The sequence below is a fragment of the Cervus elaphus genome, chromosome 5 (genome assembly GCF_910594005.1).
Source record: "Cervus elaphus chromosome 5, mCerEla1.1, whole genome shotgun sequence".
Classification (NCBI taxonomy): Eukaryota; Metazoa; Chordata; class Mammalia; order Artiodactyla; family Cervidae; genus Cervus; species Cervus elaphus.
In genome coordinates this window covers 18,325,609-18,348,507 of record NC_057819.1, presented here as the reverse complement: position 1 = coordinate 18,348,507, position 22,899 = coordinate 18,325,609, and the positions used below count along the sequence as shown (strand labels likewise).

The window sequence follows — 22,899 nt, the reverse complement described above, 5'->3', positions numbered from 1 at the left end:
AACAGTTATTTGTTCTGTTAGCTGTCCTTGCATAAGACTCCTAAAAACACCTTAGTAACTTTCAGAGAGTCAGGGAAAGCTGTTTTGTACTTACGTTTACTGTTCAGTTGCTTTGATACTAAAACATACTCATCTAACAATATTTGAACGCCTACAGTATTTCTGGGCATTGTTCTCAGGGTGCAGGTGAAATACAGGCTTTACCTGTTCCTCAGTTGGTGTTGTGGCATTTATTTAAAATACCGTCAAGGAAAGGGGCTAAGACATGGTCCATTTAAGAGCTAATAAAGGAACTCTGGCCCAGAAAAGAAGACTCACTTGACTTAAAGATCTCCCAGAGGTTACACAAGAGGTTTTTCATTTATCTGATAATGCGAATTTCAGAAGGTACCAAAGGGTACATACAAGGTGAAAAGTCTCCTTCCACTCATGCCCTGCTGTCTGGTGTTATAAGTCTGTTATACCTTCCAGATGTCTTTTCTCATGACAGCGGAACTCCATTGTACACAGTGCTGCACACAGTATGAATAGACTTGTCTCTTCTTTCTATTGCTGATAAAAAAAAAAACTTAACTATGTACTGCAAGCATATCTGTAGAATAAATTCTTTGTAGTGGAATTTATGGGGTAAAAAGATTGTGTTTTGCCATTTTTGTTTGGTTTTTTGTCGTCCCATGCGACTTACAGGGATCACAGGTCCCCAACCAGGAATTGAACCTATGCCCTTGGCCGTGAAAGCAAAAGCAGAGCTCAGAGTCCTGTCCACTGGACCACCAGGGAACCCCTGTGCTTTGCATTTTTGATATGTATTACCAGTTTGCCCTCCCGAGATTTTGTAAGTTTTTTTCTTTGTACTCAGCAGTGTATATAGGATCATCACAAAGTCTGGATGCCTAGTTGAATTAAAAATATTAAATGAATACTAATATTACATGGTATGTTTAGTGACGTTACATTCAGTTTGTCCTTACTAGCAGTGCACTAAGCACCGAATTTTCATTAATACCTGCTCGTAAAAAAAAAAAAAAACCTGCTCGTGCACTTGCTCAGCTAGTAAAGAATCTGCCTGTAATGCAGGAGGCCCCGGTTCGATTCCTGAGTCGGGAAGATCCGCTGGAAAAAGGATAGGCTACCCACTCCAGTATTCTTGGGTTTCCCTGGTGGCTCAACTGGTAAAGGGTCTGTCTGCAGTGCAGGAGACCTGGGTTGGGAAGATCCCCTGGAGAAGGGAACGGTTATCCACTCCAGTATTCTGGCGTGGAGAATTCCATGGACTGTATAGTTCATGGGGTCGCAAAGAGTCGGACCCAACTGAGCGACTTTCGCTTTGACTTTTCATGCACTTGCCTCTTAAGTGATTTGTAGCTTTGGTTTGTTTTAGGTTTTTTGGGGTTTTTTTGCTTATTAAAACTAAACTTTCCACATCTTATAGTCACCCTGTATAAAGAAGCCCTGTTTCTTTACATTCTTTCAAACTTAGTGCATTTTTTTCTCAACTCCTTTGTCAATTTGATAGTTTAAAAAGTGGTCTCTCTGTGTTGTTTTTTCTTGCCTTTTTCTTATGAGTGAGAATAATTGAGCATCTTTTTATAGAGGTATTTGTTTCCTGTTTGTGATAATTTAGCCTTCCCAGTGGAAAAAATCATAGTTTACAATTCAGTCCCCCTCGCCATGCCCTGTGTGTGTGTGTGAGTGTGACTAAATAATGTGTACTTAGAGCTGTTGGCCCAAGCATCATTGTTCTCTTAGTTGTATACTTCAGATCTTGTATTTATCCAGGAAGAGTTGCTTATATTGCTTATTGTAGCAGATTGGAGGGTAGGGGGTGAGTCCCACGCAGCCTGTGGGATCCTAGTTCCCCAGGATTGATCCCATGCCCCCTGCACTGGAAGCGCAGAGTCCGAACCACTGAGCCACCAGGGCAGTCCCTGTAGCAGATTAAATTTGTGCTGTATACAGACTTGTTTATTTTCTTTAAATGGTGTGTTTGAGTTGGAGACAGCATCTTCATGTAACATGATTACAAAAGTTGCTTATTTAAGCTGCTTTTTTTCTCCACAATTAGTTGGTGACAAAGTTCCTGCTGATATAAGATTAACTTCCATCAAATCTACTACTCTAAGAGTTGACCAGTCAATTCTCACAGGTAAATATTATGTATTGGAGGGTGGCTTAATTTCTGAGGGCTCCCTCAGACTCCATGCTAATAGTTGAACTGACTGTTGCCCTGCTGTCCATTTATAGTATCCCATCTTAACATTTCCAAGATGTTTATTTCATAATGCTTTATCAGTCTTTTTGCCAGTAGATGCCAAGCTATGATTTTAAAACAGTTGGCTTTCATCTCATAAGGCCTTCTTATATTTAAATTTCATTAAAAATTAGTTTTGATTTAAGAAATTTTTTTAATGGTTGAAAATTCCTTTGGTAGCCTGAGATAAAGTTGAAGCAGTGTTGTCGTCTCTCTGTTTTGTGGAAATTGAATTAATTACCTAGTGTTTTTTTCCAGGCAGGAAAAATAGACTCCAGGAATGCTAATCTCATACCTGATATACTTTGCAATAGTCAAATGTACAATTAACAAAAGTCAGCACCCTCCAAAATGGTGAACATTTACTGCCTAAAGTTTGAACACTAATTAGATTTGGGATTGTTCGGAACATTTTCCCGTTTTTGTTTGATAAAGGCACAGTCTAGGGTGGAGGGTTCATGTTAACTGGAAGTAAGGTGGTCAGAAGATTAACTTAAACACAATGCTAACCTGAATTAAATAGTGAGTAAATATAAAATTCAAAGATTTATCTGATGATTAGTTTTCAAAAACAACTAAATGTCTTAGGAGTAGAGACGTGAGTAACCTGGGCTCTGTATTTTTTATTGTTTCTTTATGAATAGCTTATCTACTAAAACTGCTGTTATCAGCAACAACCTGGAAGCTGATTAAGCCATAAAATGGTAGGGAATCGATCAGATTGTATATAAAATTCTCATATTGTGTGTACAAAAATAATTTCCATTTATATAAAAATCATACTCTAGTTTTAGGCTAGATTGAAGAACCAGAGTCTTCTGTTAAATATTGAGAGTGAAATTTGCTTCTTGAAATTTGAGTTAACTATTAGGGCCATATTTCACCCTCATTATATATACCATTAACCCTTGAACAATGTGTGTTTGAACTGCATGTGTTCGCTTATCTGCAGATTTTTTTCATTAATAAACCAGTTGGTTGAATCCTCAGATGCAGAACTGCACGTCCAGAGGAATCATATGTATACAGAGGGCCAGGCCTAAGTTCTGTGCAGATTTATGAATGCTGAGGGGTTGGCTCTCCAACTGCTGCATTGTTCAAGGGTCAACTGCATTTCATAGGAAATTGCTGGGTTGAAACCAGGTTCAACAAGGCACTGTGAAAGTTCTAAGAAGTGGTCTCTCTTATTCCATGTGGTCTTTTTTAGTGCTGCTGATTGCTGTTTTTCATTTTGGTTTATTGAAGTAGAATAGTTGATAAGTGCATGCAAATATTATCTAGAACAGTGTTTTCATTTCTCATCTTTGGCATTATTGAACAAAAACAGGCTTTCCAGTGGATGAGCCTCAGTATTCATATCTGTATCTACAGTTTATTCATTTTGTTAAAAGTAAATACACTTTCACCTTTTTAACTATTAGAGTGTGTGTATATATAAGTGTACAGCAAATCTATATCCACTATATTAGAGTATGAAATGATACTTGAAAATGAACTAAATTTGAATAGTTAAGAAAATAAAGGTAATTGACTCTAATTTTACTTCAAAATTAAATTCCTTTATTTTTATATTTTTCTTTCTTGGAAATTAGTTTCTGTTACTGAATTTTACTAGTTTCTATCGTTTTGAATGAATTGGGCCTTTTTTTCCTTTTCATGAGTGTGGTATTGGCATGAGTGAATGAGGGTACCAGGGTTCTAGGTGTGAATTGCATAGATCTAAACAAACCTCCTGTATTGCCACCTGCTTAGGTGAATCTGTCTCTGTCATCAAGCACACTGACCCTGTCCCTGACCCACGGGCTGTCAATCAAGATAAGAAGAACATGCTCTTTTCTGTAAGTACTTTGGATAAGATTTAACCTTTAAAGGGGTGTTTCCTTTAAAATGACGTGGATGATAACTGTGTATAGCTCAATTAAAAGGTGTGTGTGTGGAAAGAAAGCAGATTGTGGCAAACCATTAATAATTGGTGAGTCTGGGTGAAAAGTAAAGTAGATGTTTATTGTACTGTTCCAATTTTTCTGTTAAATTTTTTTGAAATATAAAGTTGGGAAATTTATAGTTTTTGTTTAGAATTTAAAGTGGTATTTCAAGTAGTAGGCTTTTTTGTGTGTTAACATGGGAATTTAACCGCCCATAGTAAATTTTTAATAAGTACTGCAGAGCTACAATGAAAATAATGAACTAGGAATTAAAATAGAGTGGGGAGGGAAACCTTACACTTTGAATACCAGTGCTTGAGTGGAGGTCCTCAAGGGCAGCTCCTGGTCCTGGTCACCCTTCTTATTTCAGGGATGAAAGGAGAGGTGGAGTTGTTGGAGCCAGAGGTGGAGAATGCTTAGGGTTGAGAGCCGTATAATGTTTGAAAAGTCAGGAACACAGAGGGGTTAAGCTCTGCTCCAGTCCAAAGCTCTCTACAAGCCAGACTCAGTGAGTAGAGATTTCAGGTGGGCCAGTGTAGAGGGCTCTGGGGCAAGTGGGTACCATTCTCACTTCACAGAGAATCACAGAGAGATATACTACACCACCTACCCTGAGGTATTGTTCATCATCAAAATTTGAAGGCTTGGTTGCCTGAGTAGTGGCCACTTGAGGGTCCAGTAGAATGTGGTGAGTAGTAGAGAGGCCCGGTAGAGAGTCTGGGTGCCCTCATCAGAATCCACACAAGTCTGAGTTTACTAGTCAGGATTTAAGTAGGATATGGTGTTAATCTCTTAACCAGTTCTCTCCTTCTGTCCTAGGGTACAAACATAGCTGCTGGCAAAGCCATGGGAGTGGTGGTGGCAACTGGAGTTAACACTGAAATTGGCAAGATCCGAGATGAGATGGTAGCAACGGAACAGGAGAGAACACCCCTCCAGCAGAAACTAGATGAGTTTGGGGAACAGCTGTCCAAAGTCATCTCCCTTATATGCATTGCGGTCTGGATCATAAACATTGGGCACTTCAACGACCCAGTTCATGGAGGCTCCTGGATCAGAGGTGCTATATACTACTTTAAGATTGCAGTAGCCCTGGCTGTAGCAGCCATTCCTGAAGGTCTGCCTGCTGTCATCACCACCTGCCTGGCTCTTGGAACTCGCAGAATGGCAAAGAAAAATGCCATTGTTCGAAGTCTCCCTTCTGTGGAAACCCTTGGTTGTACGTCTGTTATCTGCTCAGACAAGACGGGTACGCTGACAACAAACCAGATGTCAGTCTGCAGGGTAAGTGGGAGTAGTTTAAGAATCTTTCTGAGTTATGGTTGTTGATCCGTCGTAAGAATATGCCCTCATGTCATTAGAAGTGTTATTGTTATTGTTAATTTTATTTTTATTGTAGTTAACAATGATTTGTCGGTTTCAGGTGTAGAGCATAGTCATTCAGAGATGTATGTGTATTTTCTTTTTAGATTCCTTTCCATTGTAGCTTATTAAAAAATATTGAGTATAGTTCCCTATGCTATACAGTAGGTCCTTGTTGGTATGCAATAGTGTATATATGTTAATCTCAAACTCCTAATTTTAACCCCTCCCTTTCCCCTTTGGTAACCGTAAGTTTCTTTTCTAGTCTATGGGTCTATTTTTATTTTGTAATGAGTTAATTTGTATCTTTTTTTTTTTGGTTCCATATACAAGTGATATCTTATTTGTTTTTCTCTTACTTAATTCACTTAGTATGATCTCTAGGTCTATCCATGTTGCTGCAAGTGGCATTTTTTTCTTTTTTTAAAGCAGTTATTATAGTGTAGTTGATGTACAGTGTTGTTAGTTTCAGGTATATAGCAAAATGAGTTATGCATATACATAACATATGCTCACTCTTTAAAGAGTCTTTTCCCATAGAGGCCATCACAAGAGTATTTATCTGTTTTGTACATGGTGGTGTGTATGTGTCAATCCTAATCTCTGTTTGTCCCTCCCCTGCTTGTCCCCTTGTAACACAAGTTTTCTACATCTGTGACTCTACTTCTGTTTGTAAATAAATTAGTTTCTACCTTAATTTTTTTAGACTCCACATAAAACAAGTGACATTATTTTTATTTTTTATGACTAATATTCCATTGTGTATCTCTATACCACATCTTCTTTATCCAGTCGTCTATCAGTAGACAGTTGGCTTGCTTCCATGTCTTAACTGATGTAAATAGTGCTGCTGTGAACATGGGGGTGCATGTATCTTTTCAAATTAGTTTTCATCATTTCTGGGTATATGCCCAGCTGTGAGATTGCTGGATCATAAAACTTTTGATTTATAATTTGATACCTTTTTATGTGCTTTAAGCAAATTGAATTGTATCTGATAGAGGTTGTCTACATGAGTGATATACTTGTATTGGGGAAGTAACTGTAAGCAGTCTGTAAATGTGTTAGGTGACTATGCTTCCTTTACTTCCCTGTTCTTCTAAGTGTATGTATGTTAACACAAGCTTCAAAGTAAGAATTGTATAAAACCAGCTAGTTACCTGCCTACATAAAATTCTAATTGGTATTTTCTTAACACATTGAATGAAACATGTTTTTCTTCTTGAAAAGTAAAGAATTGCGTTTAACTTGCTTCATTTTGTGTTCATCCTTCCTTTCTCTTACGTTGTTTTGACTATCACTTTAGGATAAAATAAACTGTTTAAACCTGCCCTAAGCAGAAGAAAGAAATAATATAATGATGCAGCTGAATGAAGTTCTTTCATGTAATTTGATTTCCATAGGTTTTATTCAAACAACTTTGAGGTAGAAGGATGAGAAAAACAAACAAACAAAAGTATAAACTTCCAGTTAGAAAATAAGTGTGTCATGGGTATGAAATGTACAGTGCAGGAAACAGTCAGTAATAACGTAGTATCTATGTGTGGTGGCAGATGACAACTAGACTTAACGATGATCATTTTCAAATGTATAGAAGTATCACATCATTATCCCATGCACCAGGAAGTAATAACATAGTGTAGGTCAGTTATACTTCAAAAACAAACAGAAAAAGAGCAAATTTGTGGTTTTCAGTCTGGAGGGTGAGAAATTAGATGAAGGTGAACAAAAGGTACAGACTTCCAGTTAAGTATTAGGGAATGTCATGTACAATATGATAAGTGTAATCAGCACTGCTCTACATTATATGTGAAAAGTTGTTGAGAGTAAATCTTCAGAATTCTCATCACGAGAAAACAATCTTTTCTTATATTGTATCTATATTAGAAGATGGATATTGACTAACTGATAATCATTTCATGATGATTGTAAGTCAAATCATTTGTACAAGTCAAAGTAATTTTTCAAGAGAGACACAACTCATAAATGTTGAATGAAATTCATGTCAAAGATTCTGTTTGGGTCATTAGTTCAATGAGAGAAAATCAGCAAGATGGTAAAACTAGTTACAGGAACATGTGAGGAAGTGCTCAGTATTAGAATAGGACTAGTGTGTGTTAGATTATAAAAACTGGTTAATATCATACAGGGAAATAAAACTAAGTTTTATCTTTTATAGAGGACAAAAAGCCACAACTTCATAAAACCTGAGCCTTTTATAATAGCACAGTGAAAGAATGTTAAATTTTCCCAGCACACTAAATCTTTAAGTGCCTGTTAAGTAATGCTTCTGATGACATTGAAAGGACATGCCATCATCCCCTTGGCCTTATCTCTGGGTTTCAGATAATGGGTTTTTTTAGCATTAGAAATTGCTCGTTTTGATACATTGAACCCTCAGACTCTTTTACTGAATTTAAATTTGTGGTAATTTTTTGATATACGCACCCTCAATTCTTTGTGGTGTCCAAAACCCAGATACTAATAGCTCAGTTGGTAAAGAAATAATGGACAGGTGTTCAGGTGGCAAGCTTCTAGCTTGTCTTAGGTAGATGCAGAGTGTAACTGAGCTACCTAAATTTTCTTTCCTTGGTCCCAAAAAATGTTGGATTTTTTCCTTATATTTTCCCTTAAATAATTTGATTTCAAATGTTCTGTTAAAGAAACAGCTTGCCTCTTTGTTCTATTCTACCTTTGGCGACAGAAAGCTGATGCTAATCAGTATTCTACAGGAGGTTTCTTGCAGTGGGTTGCATAACTGCCCTTGACTTAGGGGTACTTTCATCATGCAGTTTCTAAATGGTTTACTGGCTTGCAGTCTAAAAATGCCTGTGTGCATTCAGATTTAGTTTGTGTGGGTTAGAATTCTGAATGTCTTAGAATATTTTGTACTGTGGTGTAGACCCAAAGAGCTTCACTTTTATATACAGCGTCATTAAAGAAGTGACATGGTGTAGTCATAATGATGCCAACTTGCTTTGATAAGTCTTAGTGCAGTTAATTTTTCACATGGGACTTTGTTTGAATCGTATGGTAATACTGCTCAAGAGGTTAGAAAACATAGGCTCTGAGAAATTGTGCCATGTCTGAGGGTCCCACAACTTTTAATAGTAAGGTAAAGTTCAGTTTTCTGATAGGAGAGATAAGTAAAACCTGTTTCTCTCTCCCACTTAATAATTGTGTAACCTCGAGCACATCCTTTAACCTCTTTTTATTCCTTTTTTTCCTCTTCTGTAAATGTCAGACATTTTTGGAAAGAGCTTTCTGCCAAAATTCCTTTTTTAGATGTTGTATCTGCTAGGAAAAAAAAACTGTAGGAATTGGTGACCTTGCTGCATGTGACCTTGGACATGAATCTTTTCCTCATTTGACACACCAATTATATGTGTTTGAACTAGAGCCTTTTACCAGGAGTCATCACAGTTTTAAATCCCACAGTTTTAAATTATATATAATTTTTTTTTAATCCTTTTGTCTCACAGCTTTAGTTCAGTTCCCAGATTGATTTAGTTCTGAGTATACTTTTGAAATGAAGCTTCTGGAATTTAAAAGTACATGCTATATAATAAACAAATCTTACGAGGCAAAGGAAGTTATTTTAAAACAAAATCAGATTTTCTTACTGACTATGAGTCAGAATGCTCTGAAAAGATTTTTTTAAAGCATTACATGGCTCTTTTTTTACTTGAGTTTAACATGTTAAAAATTCTTTATTGTAGAATGGTTTGATCATTCCAAACTGGACTTCTGAATTACAATTGGAAAGCAAACCAAGAGGGGGAAAAAAAATACCCTCACCTTAAAAAACTGGCTCATGTCACTTTATTATTCTGTAAAATTAAGAATTCCTTCCTAAAGCACGCTTCCATCTGTTATCGTCTTGGTAACATCAGTTCATTCAGCTCTGCGGGCTCCTTACTATATACATGTGGTTGTGCAGCTTCATAGAAAATGAGCTATTACCACAATAAAAAGTAAGTGGGAAGGAGTAGAGAAGCAATTTGTCTTATTTTACTTGGGGAATGTTTATGCAACTCTGATATGTGAGTTTATTCTTCCTAGGCTTTTACTCTTAGCTCTAAAGCGGGGATACCTAGGTCACTTTCTCAGCCTGTCATTTGGAATTCTGAGTATTCTAAAAAGTACTACTGAGTCTTCGGAACTGATGGGCCCAGAGTCCTCATAACTTGGTTTTCATGTATATGTTCTCTTTCTCCTCTGCCTGGTGCCATGCTGCTTATTTATTCAGCACCTCAGTGATGCTGTTTTTCAGACTGTTAGATGAATGGGGGAGGCAGTCTTAATAGTGTCTAGTTAGAATAGGAACAATACTTCTCATGCTGAGCTTCGACACTTAAGTGAGAAGAGCCTTTTGTCTTAGCAAAGGTTATATGCTTCTAGCATATTTTTTTTTTTATATATCTTTTAAACACTTAGGCTTTTTTTTTTTTTCCTGTAGATGTTCATTCTGGACAAAGTCGAAGGTGATACCTGTTCCCTTAATGAGTTTACCATAACTGGATCAACATATGCACCTATCGGAGAAGTGTGAGTAAACCTTCCTTGTCTTTTAAAGGCTCCACGTTGGCAGTTTGGTGCCTGTATAGACTTGCAGTGTCTCTGAAGTGTTTGGATAGTTTTCCTGATGTAGGTCCTGTTGGTTATCAAAATGGCTTACTTTTTTAAAAATAAAAATTGGTAATGCATACCTGAAAATTGATACCCAGTTGAAATAGATTGTTTAAGCCAGTGAACCTTTTTCGTCTTTTGAAGCCTAAATTTTCAAGTGTAGTTTCTGTTTAGGTGGAGTTTTGGGGGTGATTTTTTAATTTTTGTTTGTTTGCCATGCCACACAGTTTGTGGTATCTTAGTTCCCCAACCAAGAACCAGACCCAGGGCCCCGGCAGTGAGAGCACCAAGTCCTAAGCTCTGGACCACCAGGGAATTCCTGTTTTTTCTTTATGGATACCAGTGGTGGAGGAATTTCAATAACTGAGAATTTCTGGTCTTTACTGATTAACTACTGATACCAGAGACACATTCTATTACTGTCTCCAGCATCAGATTTCTAGGAGCCATCACTTGAATTCTTTTGAATGCTTGCCAATCTGTTGTACACAAAATTCTATTTTTTAGTAAAAAAAATAAATAAAAATGACCACAGTTGACCACAGTGTGCTTTAAGAGTTATTTTTTTTCTTCTGACAGACATAAAGATGATAAACCAGTGAAATGTCATCAGTATGATGGTCTTGTGGAACTGGCGACAATTTGTGCTCTTTGTAATGACTCTGCTTTGGATTACAATGAGGTGAGCCTTCTCATAAATGAGAAACTAGACCTGGCTGTTTCTAGTTCAGAGGTGCAGTGGGAGGGATGAAAATCTAGCCTTCATTCCTCCCCTTTTTTTTATTTTTATTTTTACTTTTTTTTTATTCCTCCCTTTTTGAAAGTACGAGTTCCTGATTTTATTTGCCCTTTCCATTAAGAGCTTGTCTCTTATCAGAGCCAGCATGATCTATCCCAAAAAAGCTGGGAGCCTTTCGTATATTCTCTGTGGCTGAGCATTGCAGTTACTCAGCTCGGAGCTGTAGCATACATGATGTTCTCTTCTGTGTGTAGCTTAGTTACTATAAATGAGTAAAATCCAGGATACTTTTTCCTGAAAGTACAGGGTGTTGATCTTGGCTTTTTCAGATGGGTATCATTGCATCCTTGAGGACAAGTTGAGGCTTAGAAGGTTGTTTTGATGATGTTATTATATAAAATTTAACCAACAAAAAACCTTCTTTCCTCCCTTTTAAAATTATAAACAGATACATTTTTTGGTTTCTAAAGGCAAGCCAGTCCCCAGCATAAACAATATAAATTATGTAGAATGATAAATAATGACATGGAATTACAAATACTATTTGCAAGCTCTCATGTTTCACTTAATATTGTGATTATTGACTTATAGTTCAGGGGAATGAAAGATGTAATTATTAGAAAAAGATCAAATGCACACCTGTCCTTTGAGTTTATTTTTAATCATTTGGATCATGTGCTCCAGGATAGGATAAAAACGACCCAGAGAACAATGATGTAATGGAGGAAAAAGTCTTTATCAAAGAAAATTTACTTGTTTTTACTACTTTTCCCTTTTTGTAATTTGTATGCTTTCTGCTACTACAGGCGAAGGGTGTGTATGAAAAAGTTGGAGAAGCTACAGAGACTGCTCTCACTTGCCTGGTAGAGAAGATGAATGTATTTGATACTGAATTGAAGGGTCTTTCTAAAATAGAACGAGCAAATGCCTGCAACTCGGTCAGTATTTGAACTTGGTGGTGTTCATGCTGCCCGTCAGTCCACTCACTCACTCTCTTAGACAACTTACTCTATACTTTATTTCCTCAAATTCTCTCTCAGTATCTCCTTCTCCATCTTCGCTATAAGGTAAATTGATCTGGCCATTTGACCAAGAAAATAATAGTTACCAATGGACAATTTCCATATGCAGCCACCTGTGCTGTGATATGTACTCTTTCTGCTCCCAGTAAAACCCAGCTGCTCCTTGTCCCAGCATCTTTTCTGCATTATCAATCTCCTATCTCTACTGGATCTTCATTAGAGAAATAATAGTTGTTTTTTATCTTAAAACTTTTTCACTTGAGCATCCTGCTTCTTTTCCTTTATGGTAAAATGTCTCAAAGAACCATTTTCATGTATTACTTCACTTTTCCCGTTTTCTTGAGTCCACTGCAGTCAAGCTTTTGCCTCCTTCCAGTCTATCAAAACTTCTGATCAGAGTTGCCCATGGCCTTGTGTTAAATGGTCTAATTGTTTATGCAAGTGTATTACTAACACATTTTAAAGTTCACAGAGCAAAAGTTGACAGAAATAAAAGGTAAACTAGACAAATTTACAATTAGAGTTGGAGACACACCTATCTCAAAAATTGATAGAACAAGCAAATGAAAAAAAAATCAGGATATGGAGCAACACTTGTAAATATACTTAATCCTTATTTCTGTTGTGCTGCTCCTAATATGCTTTTCAGATCCATAAGGAACAATTTACCAGAATACACCATATTGCTGGTCCATGAAGCAAGACTCAACAAATTACAAAGGATTGTACAGGCTGACCACAATAGAATTAAACTAGAAATCAATTAGAAAGATACATAAGTTTCCATCTGAAGAAAACGGAAAAGCAAATACAAGTAGAACGAAGTAGGAAATAATAAAGACAAGATCAAAAAGCTGTTCTGAAAGTTTTTATATCAATAAATTTGACAGCATAGAAGAAAGGAACAAATCCTCTCAGTAGCACAGCTTTCTAAGCTGACAGTTTTCTAAGAAAAATTGAATAATCCTATGCCTGTTAAATTAACTGGATCTATAATTCAAAATCTATGCTTCCCTTCAAATTATTCAGGCCCAGTTGTGCCAATACTGAAGAAATACAAGTTTTCAGGAGTTCCCTGGCTGTCCAGTGGTTAGGACTTGATACTTTCCCTCAAGCTGCACAGTGTGGCCACACCAAAAATGGCAGAAAACGAAACTTTTATCACCAGCATAACCCTGATAGCAAAACCTGACATTGATGTATAACTTTCATAATACGGAAGTAGAGATTCTCAGCACAATGTTAGCACATTGAGTCCAGTAGTAATTAAAACTTTGACATGCTGTATTTATTTGAGCAGAATTACTACAACTATGGTGAGTGGAGTAGCCATACTGGGGGGTGCAGGTGTGTCTGTTAGGTGTGTGAACACTAGACAAATGTGTGATCCCTCAGCTGTTCTCCCTTGCCTGTCAGAGCCCCAGAGCCAGGATTTTCTTAGGCTGAGCAAAGTGGCAGGCAGGATGGACTGGCCTGTTAAGGACCCAGGTGCTGGAAGCTGACCAGATGGCCAGTGTCTGCTAGCAGCTGTTGCAGATGGTTTTATTCAGGTTTAGCTGCACCAAGTGTGTGAGGCCACAGAATCCACTTGACTGGTCATTGCAGGACAGGTCCAGCATGTGGCCCCAAAAAGGGCTGGCAGATCCATGACATGGACCTTGTTCAGGTTGCTGAGGCTCAGGCCTAGTGTTTGCTGACCAACTTGTCGCTTATGGTCATGGTGATGCCAGCTGAATGGACCTAAGCAATAACCTCTGTTCTAGCCAGAGTGGTGAGTGGTTGCTTAGCTGAGAAGCAGAGTAAGCAACATGTGAACAAGATGTTACCATACACGAAGGTCAGAGTGACAGGCAGTGGCAGGTAGAATTAGAACAAGGGGAAGAGAAGAAGCCTAGATGCCCAGAAGCAACCTAAGGAAGCTCAGAAATGGAAGCTGCAGAAGCCAGAGAATATGGGTTGAAGGGACTGTGAGGACAAGCAGGAGCAGAAGAGATCTAGGAGGAAACAAGTCAGGCCCTGAAGTCTGCGTCTGGTCCTGCCCTTGCAGACCTGGAAGCACAGAGCCCCTCTGCAACAGGGTGAACACCGTCTCCCTGCAGTGCATGCAGAATGGTGTTAATGCAGTCTGCATTGGGTCCTCTAGACCTGTTCCCAGTACCCACTGCCTCCCAGCCTTGGAGTTTAGGTTTCTTCAGAGTTGGGCTGTGCTACACACAAGCTCTTAGTGTCAGACCTATATACCTGTCATCTCCAAGGGGCAGCCAGTCAGTGCTTGAGGCTCCTCTTTGTAGCACTTTAGTGCTACTGTTCCTTCAGTCAGGGTTTTCTGGTAGAAGAAAGAGAAACAGGAGGTTATAAATACAGCCTTCCTAGTTATACAAAAGCAAAGCTTATTTCAGCTATTACTATGGTGACTTTTTTTCATCCTTCCTTAGGTATCCAGGGCAGATGAGGAGGCAGTGTTTTGGGGGAGAAGGGTGGCACCTCACAGCACAGGTAGCCTAAGGTGGGCAACAGTGCATCTATTAAAGACATCAGCTATTTAAGCATTTAGTCACCACGCCAAACCTCAGGTTGTAAAAAGGACTTTGGGACCATCCAGTCGAGTCTCACACTTGCAGGCAGGGAAACTGAGGCCCTCAGTGACTTGCATACCGTCTCGCAGTGTGAGGCGGAACGGGACCTGCTCCAGCACTCTGTTTTCTCACATCAGTGTGCCTCTTTTATACTCTCCAGGGAAATCAAAACTCGTGCCAGAATGGAGGATGCCTCAGCTGCAGTATAGAATCTTTCACAGTAACTCGATTCATGCTTCACAACCAACAGTCTCACAGTCACAAGGGTCTTGGGCCTCTCCTGTGGCATCCTGCCCAGACTCATGGTTTCCATGAAACAAGTCCGGGTCCTTTGTTTCTGTTTTAGGGTATTCACCCCACTTGTCAGTAAGCAAAGCCACATTGTCTGATAGCTCTGTTATTAGTTGGTGTTTGACTAAACCCTTCAGAGGCAACCTGAAGACTTCAGCTTCACAGAGACTGATGTTTAGAATTACTTAATTACCTCTAACTACTCAATGAAGGGAAACAACTAGCAGCAATAGAGCAGGACCAGCTTTTTAAGGCCAAGTGGCCCCTTTGGATAGGACTGTTGAATTTCACAGCCCTGGTCCTGGAAGCAGTGGCTTTGTCCTCTCCACCCAGGATGTATCCAGGTGGCACTAGTAAAGAACCCACCTGCCAGTGCAGGAGGTGTAAAAGATGCAGGTTCCATCCAAGGGTTGGGAAGACCCCCTGGAGGAGGGCATGGCAACCCACTCCAGTGTTCCTGCCTGGAGAATCCCATGGACAGACAGTACATAGGGTCACAAAGAGTCAGACAGACTGAAGTGATTTAGCACGCAGGATGTATCTGGTGCCAAGGTCACACACCTCACTCAGAGTCACTGCACATTCTTGCAGTCTTCCCAGAGCCATGGTACAAATGCTTAATGGAAACTAGATACATGGGAATTACCAGTGGTCAAGACTGTGCTACCTCTGCAGGGAGCACTGGTTTGATTCCTGTAAGATGGCCGTGTGGTGTGTGCCACCAACCACTGCGCGCACCCCCCCCCCCAAAAAAAGACAAATAGATAAGTGATCTATCAATCAGATAATGTTGAATTTAGTGATTGTCCTTTTATTGCTCTGGCTGAGAGGATGGCTTCATTCCACTCACAGTTGCCTCTGTTGGTTGCTGAGGTTCTTTGGGGTTTTTAAGGTTATTATTAAATGTTTGTCTGAATGAGGGGAAAATCCATGTAATTCACCACATAATTGAATAAAGGCAGAATATCATAAGATCATTTAAGTCAGAAAAGGCATCTGATAAAATTTGATCTCAGTTTATGATAAAAACTAAGCAAGCATCTTCTGGTTGATGGTGTAACTACACAAAGTTAACATTCCTAATGGGCAAGAGAATTTACTCTCAACATTTCTATTCATTGTAGTACTGGAAGCCCTAGTTCATGTAATAAGGTAAGAAAAAGAAAGCCAACAAAAAATTGGAAAGGATAAATAAAGTATGTTGATTTTATGGTAATATGACTGTATATATAGATAAACCAATGGCATCTGAATCTAAAGGTTAATTCTCAGTTTTTGTTTTACCTGAGCTGTCAGTTCCTCTCAGTCTCTCCCTCCCTAAAAGAGTCCTTTACTTGTTCTCCCCCCAACCCTATCTCCTTGGCTGTATCTTACAAGAGGCCCCAGGGCCCAGGCCTCGGCTTTTCTGTCTGCAGTTACTCCCTTGAACTCTTCTCTTCTTACGACTTTAAATACTGTCTCTGTGCTGACATCTAATATAGTCACTAGCTGTCTAAAAGTATTTAAAATACTGAAGTGGTGTGGTGTTCCTTGCCCTTCCTTCAGTTAATTCTTAACATAACTGCCAGAGCTTGAAACTCTCCATTGTCTTACTGTTGCACTTGTTTAAAAAGCCAGATGTCTTACAGTGACTTTCAGGATGCTACAGCCTGCTTCTGCAACCCCTGCCATTAACCCCTAACCTTTTTTGCAAACTTGCTTCCAGCCGTGTTGCCCTGGAGGCTCCTTGAACTGCTCAGTCAGTCTGCATAATGTTTTCTCTGCTCACAGTCACACATCCTTCATGTTTTGACTCATATATTGCCTTCTCAGTACTGTATGTAAAACTGTAACCTAAACATACATAATTTTCTCTTCCTTGCTTATTTTTAAATTTTTTCTCCATGGCACTTAGAATCTACTTTCACACTTTAGTGTGTCTTTCCCATGCTAGAGGGTAAGTTTTATGAGGGTGGGAACTTGTCTGTTTATTGTCTATTGCTAAATCTCCAGTGTCTGTCACGTAATAGGTATTTAGTGAATGTTTAACTGTTAAAAGTTTATAGAAATTGCTATCCAATAATATTCCATATATGTTCTCTTTATAGGTCATTAAACAATTGATGAAAAAGGAATTTACTCTTGAGTTTTCACGCGATAGAAAATCAATGTCAGTTTATTGTACACCAAACAAACCAAGCCGGACATCAATGAGCAAAATGTTTGTGAAGGCAAGTACAGCAGCTTGCAATTAAATGTTCTTACCAGGATTGTTATCCCGAGTGAGCCAGTAAATAAAATTGTTCTAAATCTAACATTTCCAGGGTGCTCCTGAAGGTGTCATTGACAGGTGTACTCACATTCGAGTCGGAAGCACTAAAGTGCCCATGACTCCTGGAGTCAAGCAGAAGATCATGTCTGTCATCCGGGAGTGGGGCAGTGGCAGCGACACACTGCGGTGCCTGGCCCTGGCCACTCATGACAACCCGCTGAGGAGGGAAGACATGAACCTCGAGGACTCGGCCAACTTTATTAAATACGAGGTCAGCCAGTGGAAAGCTTCACCCGCACCCTGCGCGTTCATTCTGTTTAGGTAGCCTCCTTCAGTAAAAGGTCAGATGAGTCTTGCTTTTGCTGAGAAAGGGGTGTGGTTATTTGTTTTCCTGCGGGCCAAATGTATCTTTATAATTTAAGTTGCTGCTTCAAACATACACAGTTAACAGTTTAATACAGGCCTGTTACTTTCAAAGTACAATCAAGGCTAGAAACGTATTTTGCTGCTCTCATGTAAATTAAGATAATGTAAAAATCGGGGACATTTTCAGAATATTCATTAATTACTGACACATTGTTCACGTGGAAAGATTCTGTCTGCTTCTGCTCTTGGAGTTCTTTCCTGTCGGGTATGTGGCTTCCTGAAGCCTTGAACAGTGAAGTTTCTAGTTCAAATTTGATTACTATGGGTCACTGATTGGCTGCTGTCAATATGTTCCTATTCCTCAGTATTTTTTTTCCTTATTTAAGAATATTATTAATGAAAGCTCAAGAATTATTTGGTAACAAGAATGTAGTGATATTTTTGCTTCTGATTTATTAGAGTTAATACTATTCTTCATTGGATGTATATTAACATCAGTGGTGTGAATTCTGCCATAAGAAAACACAGAAACCTTTGCTCTCCACATTAGGGGGCAAAAACTAGAATTTCCTGTTTTGACAAAAGGTGATTCTTTGACTATAGACCAATCTGACTTTCGTCGGCTGTGTGGGCATGCTGGACCCTCCGAGAATTGAAGTGGCCTCTTCTGTGAAGCTGTGCCGTCAGGCAGGCATCCGAGTCATCATGATCACGGGCGACAACAAGGGCACTGCTGTGGCCATCTGCCGCCGCATTGGCATCTTTGGGCAGGACGAGGACGTGACAGCAAAGGCCTTCACAGGTCGAGAGTTTGATGAGCTCAATCCTTCAGCCCAGAGAGAAGCCTGCTTGAATGCTCGCTGTTTCGCTCGAGTTGAACCTTCCCACAAGTCTAAAATTGTAGAATTTCTACAGTCGTTTGATGAGATTACAGCTATGGTGAGTGTCTGTAGACATGTACAGGTAACACGCTGCACAAATACAGCAGATTCTAATTCTGATCATTAAATTTTTAGTAATAGCTCCCATATTTGGAAATTCTTTTCTTGTCATGATCTGGGCTGTTTCTCAAGGATTATATTGGCATGCAAGATTCTGGGGAAGTTTAAGACCTAGAAGCCTGAATCAGTCACAGGAGAAGTATTTGTCATGGTTAAAATGTATGTGTTTTCATCTCACGTTTCTAAAAGCTGATTTAGGACATAACTACTCCGTACTCTATCACACATTGGGAAAACCTCCTCTGAAATGAGATGGTACTGGTGATGCTTTCTCTGAGAACAACCTGTTGATGAAGCATTTCCCATATTCTTTCCTTGCATATGATTTTTCACTAAGATGTTAACATTGTGTCATGCTTGCTTTTGCTGCTTGTCTATGAAAGGTTTCAGTTTTTAAAACAATTTTGTTGCTGAAAACCAGCTATTCTAGTTGTCTTCCTCTGTCCTCCCCTCCCCTTCTTTCTCCGAGGAAAGCACCATTCTGAATTCAGTACTGGGTGTTTAGTAAAAGTATAGAAAACACACACGGGAATGATAGTTTTGTATCTGTAGACGATATTTAAGTATTTTTGCCCTTTTTTGGCTGAAGATGGCATATTTTTGCCATGTAAATGGCATATTGTAGTTTATGTATTTTTGAAGTCTGCGTTGGCTCTATTTGAGATTGATCCATATGGATACAAGTATTTTGTCTTGACTGCCATGTAGGTTGTGTTGTGTTTTGTTTGGTAAAATAAGTAGTAGAGATTGTTTGAAGTCCCTTTTGTTCTACTTCCTCTGAAGTGTCACCTGTAAGTTTTGTTTGGCAGTTTCACATTTCCCAGGTTAAAATGTGTTCTGTGACACCAGCTTACAAAAACGAAAACTCTCCCAGAAAACTTAGCTACCCAGAGGTCCAGCAGCTCCATTCATTCCCTGGCTTCGGGATGGCCAAGTGATTGTTGGCAGTGTGTGTGTTAGGTAACGGGTGTGCAAATCAGTGGTGGGTTTCTTGGCCTTTCAGACTGGAGACGGTGTAAATGATGCTCCTGCTCTGAAGAAATCTGAGATTGGCATTGCTATGGGCTCTGGCACCGCGGTAGCCAAAACAGCCTCTGAGATGGTCCTGGCTGATGACAACTTCTCCACCATTGTGGCTGCCGTGGAGGAAGGACGGGCCATATACAACAACATGAAGCAGTTCATCCGCTACCTCATCTCCTCCAACGTCGGGGAGGTTGTCTGGTGAGTCCCTGTGAGACTGTGCGTTTCCCTCAGCTGGGGGTTCACATGGCAGCAGCTTCGCTCTTGGTGCAGTGGGAGGGGTGGGCGGCTGGCGGAGGAGGTGGAGGCCTTTGTGGAGGTAAAGGTGCTTCTTCTGGCCCCCAGGAGGGCTGCCTACGACTGTCCCAGTGTGCAGAGGACACACTTGAACATAGAAGGGGGTTTAAATTAACTGTATAACACAACGTAAGATTCTTGGCCTTCTAAAAGTTAATTTGGAATTTGGGTATAATAAACGTTTTATGATTACTTGGGGGTAAAGTTATTTCAAGTAATCATTGCTGTCGACAGATTTTTATGGAAGAGGAGGGGATGTGGATGTTAAATAGTAGGCAAAAATAATTTGGGGTTTTTCTCTTCTTTCCTTGGGTGGACACAGTATTTTCCTAACAGCAGCCCTTGGATTTCCTGAGGCTTTAATTCCTGTCCAGCTGCTCTGGGTCAATCTGGTGACAGATGGCCTGCCTGCCACTGCACTGGGGTTCAACCCTCCTGATCTGGACATTATGAACAAGCCACCCCGGAACCCAAAAGAACCACTGATCAGTGGGTGGCTCTTTTTCCGTTACCTGGCTATTGGATGTGAGTATGGTTTTTTATGTTATTGGTTTTTTAAAAAATACTATTTATTTGGCTGCACTGGGTCTTAGCTGCGGCATATAGGATCTTTAGTTGCGTCATACAAACTCTTGCAGCATGTGGGATCTAGTTCCTGACGAGGGATCGAATCCCAGCCCCTGCATTGGGAGCACGGAGCCTGAGCCACTATATTACTGATTTTTAAACAAAACGTTTATGAGTCCAAACATGTCATAAATTCATCCCTTAAAAGCACATTTTTTTTCTATCCCCATATTAGGGTAGCAAAATGTGGCAGCTGTCCTCTTTCAGGTTAATGAGCTGTAAATCCAGTTTGTAGTAAGGTTATCCCTCATTTTAGTGCTTTTGTTCTTCCTTTGGCCTTTTTGAATTAGGTTCTCAGATTTAACCCATGGGCAAAGGGGAATACAGGGGCAGCTCAGGCCTTGTATCACCAAGCTTCCCTTTCCCTGAGTGAGAGAAGGGTTCTGTGCATTTGTCAGCAGTGTTGGCTCTCCTCCACGTGTTGTCACTGTCCGCCTCATCCTGACCCCGGATGCTGCTGCTCGCTCTCTCTCATTTCGCAGGTTAGGAAAGTGAGGTCCAGAGAGGCTAAATGACCTCCCTAGGGTCCCATAGGGCTTCCCTGATGGCTCAGTGGGTAAAGAATCTACCTGCAATGCAGGAGACGCAAGTTTGATTCCCGGGTTGGGAAGATCCCCTGGAGAAGAGCATGGCAATCCAATCCAGTATTCTTGTCTGGAGACTCCCATGGACAAAGGAGCCTGGCAGGCTAGAGTCCAAAGGGTTCCAAAGAGTCAGACATGACTGAGTGACTACACACCCACAGGGTCCCATAGGAGACTTTTTCAGTAAATTGACATGACTTAACACTCAAAAGCATAGAACAGGAGGACTCTCAGCCAGCCAATACCCCTGCAGCACAGTTTATCATGTGTCTTCCCAGCAAATAGATCTATCTTATGTATTTATTTTCGCAAGTGATGGCGTGCTGTAAGCACCTGTATGCTGAGCCTCGTCTTCGCGTTTTTCTCCCTCTTTGTTGGGTAGTTTTATGTCAGTGCACCACCTGCCCACTGTTGCTGCGATTGCTGGACTAGAGGGTGTGCGCGCTTGGAGCTTGAGTGGCTACTACTGCACTGGGACAGTCTCTTATTCTCAAGTCCCCGTGTTCTCTACTACCCTTTGTTGCTTCTTTGTAATTTGAATTCAGAAGTAATTGCTGGGGGATATAGTCCCAGAACTGGCTTTGAGCACTGTCAGGCGCTTGGTGTTCTGCACTAACTGCTCTAATGGCCTTTCCATATGAAGGTTCTGCCAGGCCTTTGATGGAGCAAACACACTAGAGTGTAATTGGAAACCTAAGTTTGCCAAGCAATCGTGGAGGGGCGATCTGGTGCTCTGGCACAGCGTGGCATCACATGGAGGACAGGTACCTGCAGCCTTGACATACTGGCTGCTGGTCAGAGAGGGCATGACTGGTGTAAAGGTCCTCCCAGTTCTAGTCGTTCTAGTAGGTTCTTTCCTTCGCAGATTCTTAAAGGAGAAGCTGCATGGTTCTTTTGTACCACAGACATCCCCTCATTGTGGAGACCCTCTAACTGCTTTAACTGATTCGAGTTAGCAGGTGTTGGTGGCGGCACAGGCTCAGTGACACCACGTCTCTGATCTCCGTCCCAGGGGTTGGCCCGTGAAGCAGTACCTGCAGAGATGCTGCAAGCTGTAGAGCCCCGTGAGCATCAGTGTCCTATCTGTTCCCAGGTTACGTTGGCGCTGCCACAGTGGGTGCTGCCGCGTGGTGGTTCATCGCTGCCGAGGGTGGTCCGAGGGTGTCCTTCTACCAGCTGGTATGTAGCCACCTTTCTCTCTGTACCTTAGATGCTGATGCGTTGTAAGCCTCACATACAAGGGTGTCCTTGAGCTTTCTGTGGTTTGGATGTCTATCAAATACTCTTAAGAACTGAACAATAAGCAGTTGCATCTAAGATTGTTCTGAAAGACCAGGGCTTCTCTGAGAAATGGGGTGAGATCCTGTGTGGGGCTTTGTTCTGGGCTTAGTGTGGAATTTGTGTGTGGACCTTGGAAATATGTCTTTGGCTGATTGGGAACTTGGTGTCGGGCTTTTGTTGCAGAGTCATTTCCTACAGTGTAAAGAGGACAACCCGGACTTTGAAGGCGTGGATTGTGCGGTCTTTGAATCCCCATATCCAATGACAATGGCGCTCTCTGTTCTAGTAACTATAGAGATGTGCAATGCCCTCAACAGGTCCGTGAGTCTTCATAACGTGCTGGGGGGTTGTGTGTGTGTGTCATGGTTGATTGAGAGTCACAGGAAAGCTCTGCCCTCCCCAAAAGGAAGAACAAGCAGCACCAGTTTTAAGAGCTTAAGTCATCATCGCCTCCAGGAAGCAGTGGGAGTGCTTAGCCACATGTTCCTTAAGAGACGGCAGAGGCCAAAAATAGGGACTTCAGTGCCCACAGGGAAGGAGCTGTTGCCCTTTAGCATCAAGACAAACGGTATCATCTAATTATGCCAGTGACAAAAATGGAAATTTCAAAATAGCCTAAGTGTCAAGGGCAATCAAGAGCAGCTTTGAACCCACTGAAATAAGAGCACTCTGCC

At 40.5% G+C, this 22,899-nt stretch overlaps 1 protein-coding gene across 2 annotated transcripts in view; it reads left to right on the top strand.

The window, feature by feature from the left end:
• The window catches only part of ATP2A2 (ATPase sarcoplasmic/endoplasmic reticulum Ca2+ transporting 2), a 57,631-nt gene that overhangs the window by 29,674 nt on the left and 5,058 nt on the right, over window positions 1–22,899 (top strand). For both annotated transcript variants that reach the window (XM_043901878.1, XM_043901877.1), the window contains exons 6-18: window positions 2,066–2,146; window positions 4,004–4,089; window positions 4,996–5,460; window positions 9,998–10,086; window positions 10,747–10,849; window positions 11,713–11,844; window positions 16,883–17,005; window positions 17,099–17,317; window positions 18,016–18,351; window positions 19,417–19,637; window positions 20,056–20,258; window positions 22,038–22,123; window positions 22,409–22,542. In XM_043901878.1, coding sequence (XP_043757813.1) covers window positions 2,066–2,146; window positions 4,004–4,089; window positions 4,996–5,460; window positions 9,998–10,086; window positions 10,747–10,849; window positions 11,713–11,844; window positions 16,883–17,005; window positions 17,099–17,317; window positions 18,016–18,351; window positions 19,417–19,637; window positions 20,056–20,258; window positions 22,038–22,123; window positions 22,409–22,542 — 2,278 coding nt within the window. The remainder of the gene's footprint in view (window positions 1–2,065; window positions 2,147–4,003; window positions 4,090–4,995; window positions 5,461–9,997; window positions 10,087–10,746; window positions 10,850–11,712; window positions 11,845–16,882; window positions 17,006–17,098; window positions 17,318–18,015; window positions 18,352–19,416; window positions 19,638–20,055; window positions 20,259–22,037; window positions 22,124–22,408; window positions 22,543–22,899) is intronic.